Raw genomic sequence first — 9,578 nt, forward strand, 5'->3', positions numbered from 1 at the left:
ATAACAATAATGATAATAAGTAAATAAAAAGCTTTCACAGTCCATTCAACAGTGTCTGGTGGTCCGGATTTGGCCCATGGTCCGCCCATTGTCTATCCCTAGGGTAGGGGCCAGAGGGGTGAGGTTTAAAGAATCAATTTCTCAATCCCAGTACAACTGCTTCTTGGACCAACTGGTTCAGGAACAGATATTTCTATTATTCAGGACTAGGACTCCCGATTTATTGTTGTTATTAATTATTTGTATGACTGTAGCATCCGGAGGCTTTATTGTGCTGGGCACTTTATAACCAACTTAGACAGGCCCTGCCCTAACAATTTTACAGCCTAGAAAGACAAGACAGACAAGGAATGTGCATTGAACTTTCCCCATGCATGTAGGCTCATTGGTTCAATGGGGCTACTTACATGAGAAAAGTTAAGCCTAAGGCCTGGTCTATCCTACGGGGTTAGGTTGAATTTAGCCGCGTTAGGTCAATTTAAAAATGACTGCGTCCACACAACCAATCCCGTTCCGTTGACCTAAAGGGCTCTTAAAATCGACTTCTGTACTCCTCCCCAATGAGGGGAGTAGCGCTAAAATTGACCTTGCTGGGTCGAATTTGGAGTAGTGTGGATGCAAATTGATGGTATTGGCCTCCAGGAGCTATCCCAGAGTGCTCCATTGTGACCGCTCTGGACAGCACTTTGAACTCCGATGCACTAGCCAGGTACACAGGAAAAGCCCCGGGAACTTTTTAATTTCATTTCCTGTTTGGTCAGCGTGGCGAACTCAGCAGCACAGGTGACCATGCAGTCCCCCAGAATCATAGAGCGTAGAATGTTTCTACGCTCCCCCTATCGTCTCCATCCCTGAGGTTATCGCAGATTAGAAGGCGAAAAAAACCGCACTCACTATGACATGTTTTCTGAGCTCATGCAATCCTCTCACACTGACAGGGCACAGCTTAATGCATGGAGGCATTCAGTGGTAGAGACCAGGAAAGAATTAAGTGAGCGCGAAGAGCAGAGGCAGGACGCGATGCTGAGGCTAAGGGAGGAGCAAACGGACATGATGAAATGTCTATTGGAGCTGCAGAAAAGCCAACAAGAGCACAGACCCCTGCTGCATCCACTGTATATCCGCCTAACCTCCTCCCCATGTTCCACAGCCTCCTCACCCAGATGCCCAAGAACACAGGGGGAGGCTCCGGGCACCCAGCCACTCTACTCCAGAGGATGGCCCAAGCAACAGAAGGCTGTCATTCAAACAGTTTGATTTTTAGTGTGGCTACAATAAGCAATGTGGCCTTGTCCTTCCCTACCCCACCCGGGCTACCTTGTCCATTATCTCTCTTTTTTTTTAATTAATAAAGAAAGAATGCATGGTTTCATAGAATATCAGGGTTGGAAGGGACCTCAGGAGGTCATCTAGTCCAACCCCCTGCTTAAAACACGACCAATCCCCAATTTTTGCCCCAGATCCCTAAATGGCCCCCTCAAGGATTGAACTCACAACCCTGGGTTTAGCAGGCCAACTCAAACCACTGAGCTATCCCTCTCCCCTGTTTGAAAATAATAGTTACTTTAGTTTGAAGGGGGAAGGGTGGTTGGCTTACAGGGAATTAAAATCAACAAAGGGGGCAGGTTTGTATCAAGGAGAAACACACACAACTGTCACACCAAAGCCTGGCCAGTCATGAAACTGGTTTTCAGAGTCTCTCTGATGTGAAGCGTGCCTTGCTGTGCTCTTCTAATCGCCCTGGTGTCTGGCTGCCAGGTGATTTGCCTCAACCTTCCACCCTGCCATAAAGGTCTCCACCTTACTCTCACAGATATTATGGAGCACACAGCAAACAGCAATAACAATGGGAATGTTGGTTGCACTGAGGTCTGACCTAGTCAGCAAAAGCGCCGGCGAACTTTTAAACATCCAAAGGCACATTCTACCACCATTCTGCACTTGCTCAGCCTATAGTTGAACTGCTCCTTACTACTGTCCAGGCTTCATGAGCCATGGAAGCAAGGTGTAGGCTGGGGTAGGTGCCACTGCGCAGTGCTGCCGGCTGGGAGAGCAGCCTGAGGCAGAAGCCTCCAGCTCGCATGATATTCCAGGCAGGACTGAATCTCCATGAGACGAAACTTAAAGAAGAGAATGACCTGGAGTCTCTGGCTCCCATTCGGTGCTCGAAGAGGAGGATAGCCATGTCTGTCCAGGCGCTCCTGATCGACCTCACCGAGGTCTGCCAGGAGCACCCGGGAGACATACGATGGCTATCAGTCCTACTGCACCGTCTGCCACAAAGGCAAGGAGCTGCTATTGTGTAGCAATGCAGTACCGCGTCTGCCAGCACCGTCCAGGAGACGTACGGTGATGGTGAGCTGAGTGGGCTCCATGCTTGCCATGGTATGGCGTCTGCATGGGTAACCCAGGAAAAAAGCCGTGAAACGATTGTCTGCAATTGCTTTCACGGAGGGAGGCCTGACGACATGTACCCAAAACCACCCGTGACAATGTTTTTGCCCCATCAGGCATTGGGAGTTTAACCCAGAATTCCAACGGGCAGCGGAGACTGCGGGAACTGTGGGATAGCAACCCACAGTGCACCGCTCTGTAAGTCGATGCTAGCCACGGTAGTGAGGACGCACTCCGCCGACTTAATGCGCTTAGTGTGGACATACGCAATTGACTGTATAAAATCAGTTTCTAAAAATTGACTTCTATAAAATCGACCTAATTTCGTAGTGTAGATATACCCTAAAGGATTGAGGCATAAGAGAGAATGAGCCATGAAGTAAAAGTAAGGTTATAATTATGAAGACACCATAGAAGTCCCTTAGTTAAAGTTGCATTGAGAGTTTCACTAAAAGGATGAAAGGTCTTCATTATGAATGAAGAATATAAATTTATCATATCCTCCCCATACTTACAGCACTTACTCTTAACAGTACCGAATGAATTTTCTGAGAATTTAACAGTAAATCTGTTAGTTATAATCATTTTAAAATGTCTCCATTTTTATTTGAAAATTCATTGATTTATAGATTACTGTATTTGAAAATCTAAGACACAGGATACATGGCATGGTTATTAATGTGAAAATATTGGATTTAACACTGCTAGTCATAAATGCTGTATTTACGTTATGAGGCTTATCCTATTTTGTTACAAATGGTGCATTTGTTATCAAATGGATGCTACAGACTCTAAACTTTCATTTAAAAATGTTTCTAGCCCTTACAGATGCCAAGATAACCTTGAAAGCATGAAGCTTCCTGAACCTGCAAGCAGCGGAAACAATCGCTCTGAGATCCAGGAACTGTCCCACCCTTCTCAGTGAGTTACTGTGATACCTAAAGTTGACAATTTACATGCCAACATGATTAACTATTTCTCTGCTGATGACACAGGTGCAACACCTAGCTAATGTGCTTATCACTCCCAGACAGCTTTCCTTGCCTCTTTAGGTGCCAATGCCCCACTTGCCCTCAGCCCAACTCCCCAAACCCGCTTCCACGGGAGAAGTCCTACAATGCAGGAACATGCTGCCGTCGAGGCATGCGGAAAACCAGTCAAATCATTTTATTTGATGCTGTTTCTACATTAACCTCTAAATGAACAGCACGGGGGCTAGTGTGCTAACTGCATCGTTCAGCTAGTATTTCACTGAGTAAACACTTCCACTTTTCCACTTCAATGAAGCTGCAACAGAGTGCCACAGTTTTCAGAGACTTTGCCACAGAATCCAGGTCTAGCTTGTTCTGGAGTATGCAGGGCTTTGCCAAAGGGTTTCATAGTAGATGACGAACTTTTAAATGATACATGTTTTGACATCTGAAACTGCAAGATGACACAGGTATCCCAGCTCCAGAAATGATTGGGAGCCCATCCTTGCTGCAGAGTTAAACCCGGCTATTGGTGGGGTTGGCCTTATCCTGACTCCCATTCACACCCACACCTCAGCTTTACCCCTGAGCTAGCTGGCCCATCCTAGGCTATAGGCTAACGCATGAACATGGCTTACCTTTGGGCTGGCAACCTGCCCACTTTGCAGTGAGGATTCAGGTTAAACCACTCAAGTGCTGACAGTCCTCCGATGCCTTCTCACAATTCCCCCGTGTGCCCAGAAGGACAGACAAGTTCTCCCACAATTCACTAGGAAAGAATCACAGAGCATCATATCATGCTGCAGCGCTACGAGCCCCCAGAAGTTCCTGAGCTAATATGGATGAGCACAGCAACTGTGTGACGCAGTCGAATCCGGATTTGCAGTGTGACAGCTCATATCCTGACTAGGGCAACCCCCGTACTCAGACCCGAGTGCTGGTCACCCCAGTGCTGGTCACCCCAGTTAATTCTGCAGTGAGGACATTCCCCTGTGTTGACTGTGGGAAATTCTTGGATTATAAAAGCACCAAGTACTGACTAAAAATCCATGGCAATTCATATTTAGGATGATAGAAAGATCATGTGATCTAGAAGGGTAAGGAAGGAATGAAGAGGCATCAGTTAATTTCCACTTTGCTGGAAATGAAGACCTCATGACCTTTGCCAAACCTCACAATCATTTTGGCATTGTAGAAGGGATGCAGTTAATTCTCTTTACCATGAAGGATAATATCTACTGTTAAGTATCAATGTCACCGATAAAAGAAAGAGGTGAAACTAAGAACATGCAAAGATATATATGCCAGAAAGAAATATCAGTGGATTGTTAATAAAAAGAGAGACTAAAAGTAGATAACGCTTCCCACAAACCCTTAAATACAACTTTTAATAGCATTCAAAATACATTCTACATTTACAAAAAAGAAGATCTAGGAAATTCAACAACAACAGTTAACTTACACTGAAGTCTATAAATGCAATTGAAGGGAAGATGTACCACTGAACACGTCCTTCAAACAACCCAACGCTAAAGTGTATGGAATCACAAATGATGATTCCAAAAGCAATTCTGACACCTTAATGCTGAACAATCCCCCGCAGCCTTAACTCCACCTTAAACAAAATCCATCAGTACACACGTAGGAAGATTTCAATTCTGTAATTTCCACGTAAACTTTAACCCTGGCTTTCAAACTATCACAATCAACACAGATCACTCATTCACATAGCTTTTCCTAAACATTACAGAAAAACGGCAGAGACTCTAAAGAACCGGTGTAACTGATTCTCTGCATAAAGTGTATTTTGCACTACCTTTGTCTTCTGGATCATCATAAGATATAACCTCATGTGGAGTGTATTACAGCAGTCAATCTCAAGGAGACAAAGGCATGACCAACTGTAGCAAGATACACATCCAAAAGAAATAGCTAAGTATTATTATCCCCATTTTACAGATTAGGAATGAGGCATAGGGAAGTTAAAAGGGGACTGGCTCTAGGCCATGTTGGCAGAGTTTGGAGTAGAACATAAAATTACTGTCTCCTGGGACAGTACTGTAATCACCAGTACATACTTTCAACAATGAATGATGCAGAGAAGGCGAGTCAAGTGGCCTCATTTTCCACCCCTTGGCACGAGAAAATAATAATTTGATAGTATTAAAAGGCTACAGTTTTAAAATGGACAAAAGGAAGCCACATGTTACACAATGTGTAAGTATCCCATGGAACTCACTGCTGGAAGACATTAATGCAAGTAATTCAATAAGGTTAAAAACAGGCATTTATGTGCATATGAACAACACCTGCAATTTCTCTAGCTAGGATACAATTGCAAAGACCTTCATGCTGCGGGAGCAGGACATAAGCTAACCATCAGCTAGGGTCAGGAAGATATCCCCTTCCCGTGTCAGAAATGGGAATTTATGCCTTACTCTGAGGCACTAAGGACAGCTAACTGTAAGTCTCCCCTTGCTGTCTTCCAGTATGGCAACTCCAGCTCAGGATTGAGACACCTTGGCAGAGAGAAGAAAGTCTGCTCACTGCTTGAGAGGTGGCTGCAGGTAGGGTAACCGGTAGATTTCAGTGCCCACAGCTGTCGAGTCCAGCACCATTCACCAGCACTAAAAATGAGCGTAAACAAACCTATGCAGAGCAACACCACGCAGCGACAAGAATGACAACAAAATCCAAATACTGTTCTGCAGATGCATACCTGTTTGTGCCTTTCACTCCAAGGGAAATCTACGCTCACTCCCTGGCCCTTTTCTCCCAGCTTTACTTTCAAGATGCAAACACAGCTGCTTGCCATATTCAATGCTTGATCTTCTTCTGCCTATTTTGAACAAAACCAAACCTCTCTACACCCCTATCTTTAGCTTCTTTCATCAAGTTTCTAAACTTGGTCTTTAAAGCAAAGCTTTCCTGGGTGAAAATTAGGTAAAATATGATGATGGCTGTTTGAAACAAAGTGTGCACAAAATGAAATCAGCTGAGCCAGTCCTCCTCCTCATGCCCAGATGCTGATGTAACAGGCACAGCCTTTGACAGCACATAACGAACACGCTCCCATACAAGTACTCTCTTTCTGATTGCTGGTCTCCACTTCACTGGAGTTCCTCAGAGAATCGCTGGGCATCACAACAAAGCCAAGCAAAACCCACAGCAAATAAGCATTATGCATGCACTTTGCTTCCAAAATTTCTGAGGAAACCTGCCTGAAGACCATATCTAAGTTAGTGTTGGCATGAAAACCTCACAGTTTATTTTTATTAAAAAAAAAAAAAAACCAGCTAATTTAAACAGTGGTTAACTTTTTGCCCCTGAAACTGAAAATTTCCTCATTCTTTTGAGCTGTTTAGTCAACTGCCCTAATGAGTGAAATAAAAAGCAAGGACCTCAATGTTTTAATCATGATTCTTGCCTATCTGGAAAGCAATGAGGATAGTGCGGGTGCTGCCAGAAACTAAAAAATAATAACATCAGTAATCTTCAAGTTAAATTAATTATTTGTATTTTCAAGTTTTGAGATAAATATTTTAAAACAGTGAACATCACAATTAGTTTGATAAGCTGAAACAGCAAAGAAACCTACTGATGAATTCATCCAGTTTTCATAGAATTGAACAGGTTAAAAGGAGTCTACGTTAAAAGTTTCAAATGTGTTATATCAAACGGCAATACCAAGAGTAATTCATACACAGAGCTCAGTCTAGTCAATTCAGAAACTTCTAGCAGATGGAACTTGTTGCATATAAGGAATAAATCTCCATTTGGGAAGTAAATTCAGGATTCTGCGGCTTGTATGAAGACAGAATCCTTGTTTATTTATTGTCACTTTAAAACTGCAGCTATCACCTGGGCTTGCAGGCTTGTTTATTTCCGTAATTATTAACTACTGAACAGTCTAGGTTTGTATAGGGCAAGTGCAGCTGCCCAGAGCAATCTGTTCAAATCTTCTGTGTACTGGGGGCTGCATAAAATGTGCATTTTTATCTATTTCTGGCATCTCCATCCGAACCCTGTATTTTAAATGGTATAATAGCCAGTCACGTTAATTATACATTTATTTTACCTGCATTTAAAAGTGTTATCACACAACTTGCCTCCACGCCAGGCACTGGCTGCTCTGGGGCCTCATCTGCCCCCCTTATTTGTCACTATCAATGTCCCTTACATATTGTTTTTATGTCATTAAGCAATTCCAAGGTCCCTGCAGTCGAAAGGGGAGAGCATGGCTGGGATTCACACAGATCCTGGAGACAGTACCTTGCTCGGGTAAGCTGCCAGGTAGGAGATGGGCAGACCTGAGCCCGCTGCTGGCAATAAATAAGTAAGCAATAGACTCAATGTGAGAACTTCTGCACGGAGGGGGAAAGTTAGATTTTAAATACACAGAAACCTTCAGGGTGAGCCACACACACCACACAGGACACAAACCCACACCCACAAAAGCAAGGCAATGGGTCAAGCCACGAGCAACACACACTCCCTTCTCCTCCGACCCGGGCACAACAGTTACTAATAACCCCCCCCCCCGCCCCCACCCCCAGCATCTGTCCCTGAGGGCTGGGGGGACTGAGCTGGACTGGTGCAGCCTCCCACAGCTACAGCCCCTGGTACCCAGCCCAGGCTGCCAAGCGTTGCCCTCAGGCTCCAAGACACAGCCCCCCGGGGCATGAGGCCCAGAGCCTCCAGGGGCGGCATGGGGTGAAGGAAGGGAATTTGCCACCTGCTCCCAGGGCAGAGAGGATGGGTTGATCTGGTGCCTTACGGGAGCGGGCATGTAGCCGGAGAGGGGCACAGGGGGAGGGCTGGGGGCAGCGCTGGCCCTGCCCCGGGGGGGGCTCTCTCCAAACTCGCCAGGGGGAGTCCGGGCCCAGCCCTTCCAGCCAGGAGCGCGCCCCGCCGGCCACAGGCCCGGCTCCTGCCCCTGGGGGCGCGCAGGCTGCCCGCTGTCCGCAGGCTGTCTGCCCCGGGGCAGGTCTCTCTCCCCCGGCCCGGCCCGCCCGGCGCTCACCTGTACCACTCCAGCCCCTTCTCGTAGTTCCTGTCGAAGAAGTGGGGCTCGACCCCCACGGCGCGCACGTCGGGGTGCGCCCGGATGGCCTCCAGCAGCGCCCGGGTGCCCCCCTTCTTCACGCCGACGATCAGGGCTTGCGGCAGCCGCTTCTCGCCGTAGTCCGGCGTGGTGCTGCCCGCCCGGCTCAGCTCCTCGTCCGTGGTGCTGGATTCCTGCGGGTCCCTCTCGAAGGCGCCGCTCGGCGCCGCGATCACCTCGCCGGGGGCCAGCGCGGTCCGGAGCCAGGCGGCCGCCGACCCCCCCGGGCGGCTGGCGTTGCTGGCCCGAGTGGGGGGCGCGGGGGTGGCCGGGGAGGCGCGCAGGCCGGCGGGGGAGCGCGGGGCGCTGGGGGCCGGGGAGCCGCGCGGGCCGGCGGGGGAGCGCGGGGCGCAGGGGGCCGGGGAGCCGCGGGGGCCGGCGGGGGAGCGCGGGGCGCTGGGGGCCGGGGAGCCGCGGGGGCCGGCGGGGGAGCGCGGGGCGCTGGGGGCCGGGGAGCCGCGCGGGGCGCTGGGGGCCGGGGAGCCGCGGGGGCCGGCGGGGGAGCGCGGGGCGCTGGGGGCCGGGGAGCCGCGCGGGGCGCTGGGGGCCGGGGAGCCGCGGGGGCCGGCGGGGGAGCGCGGGGCGCTGGGGGCCGGGGAGCCGCGGGGGCCGGCGGGGGAGCGCGGGGCGCTGGGGGCCGGGGAGCCGCGCGGGGCGCTGGGGGCCGGGGAGCCGCGCGGGGCGCTGGGGGCCGGGGAGCCGCGCAGGCCGGCGGGGGAGCGCGGGGCGCCCGGGCCGGTGCCCCCCATCAGGCTGTAGCACAGGTAGGTGAGGCAGAGCGAGAGGGTGCACATGCAGAACAGCCTGCGAGCGGGGGGCCCCTTAGAGCCGCGCCCGCCCTGCGCCCCAGGCTGGGCGGGGGGGGCCATGGCTGCTCCCCGCTCCTAGCCCCGGGCACCGGGCGCTCATGGTGTCAGCCGCCGCCCGGCAGCCCCGTGCGCATGGGGCGCCGCTGCCCTCCCGCCCCGCAGCCGCCGGGGGGGAGCCCCGCATGGCACAGTCAGCGCGGAGCCCCGCGGTGCCGCCGCCGCCCGCCGGCCGGGCGCATGGGGACCGGCTCCGCGGCGCGGCGCGGCCGGGGACGCTGCGCTCTGGCTCCGCCGCCTCGC

At 50.4% G+C, this 9,578-nt stretch overlaps 1 protein-coding gene across 1 annotated transcript in view; it reads right to left on the reverse strand.

Moving 5' to 3' along the window:
* Positions 1-9,263, reverse strand: part of HS3ST4 (heparan sulfate-glucosamine 3-sulfotransferase 4) — a 140,387-nt gene extending 131,124 nt beyond the window's left edge. The window contains exon 1 of the mRNA XM_037911817.2: positions 8,389-9,263. Within this exon, the coding sequence (XP_037767745.1) occupies positions 8,389-9,263 (875 nt within the window). The remainder of the gene's footprint in view (positions 1-8,388) is intronic.
* Between the last annotated feature and the right edge of the window lie 315 nt (positions 9,264-9,578).

This window comes from Chelonia mydas, chromosome 10 (assembly GCF_015237465.2).
Source record: "Chelonia mydas isolate rCheMyd1 chromosome 10, rCheMyd1.pri.v2, whole genome shotgun sequence".
Taxonomy (NCBI): Eukaryota; Metazoa; Chordata; order Testudines; family Cheloniidae; genus Chelonia; species Chelonia mydas.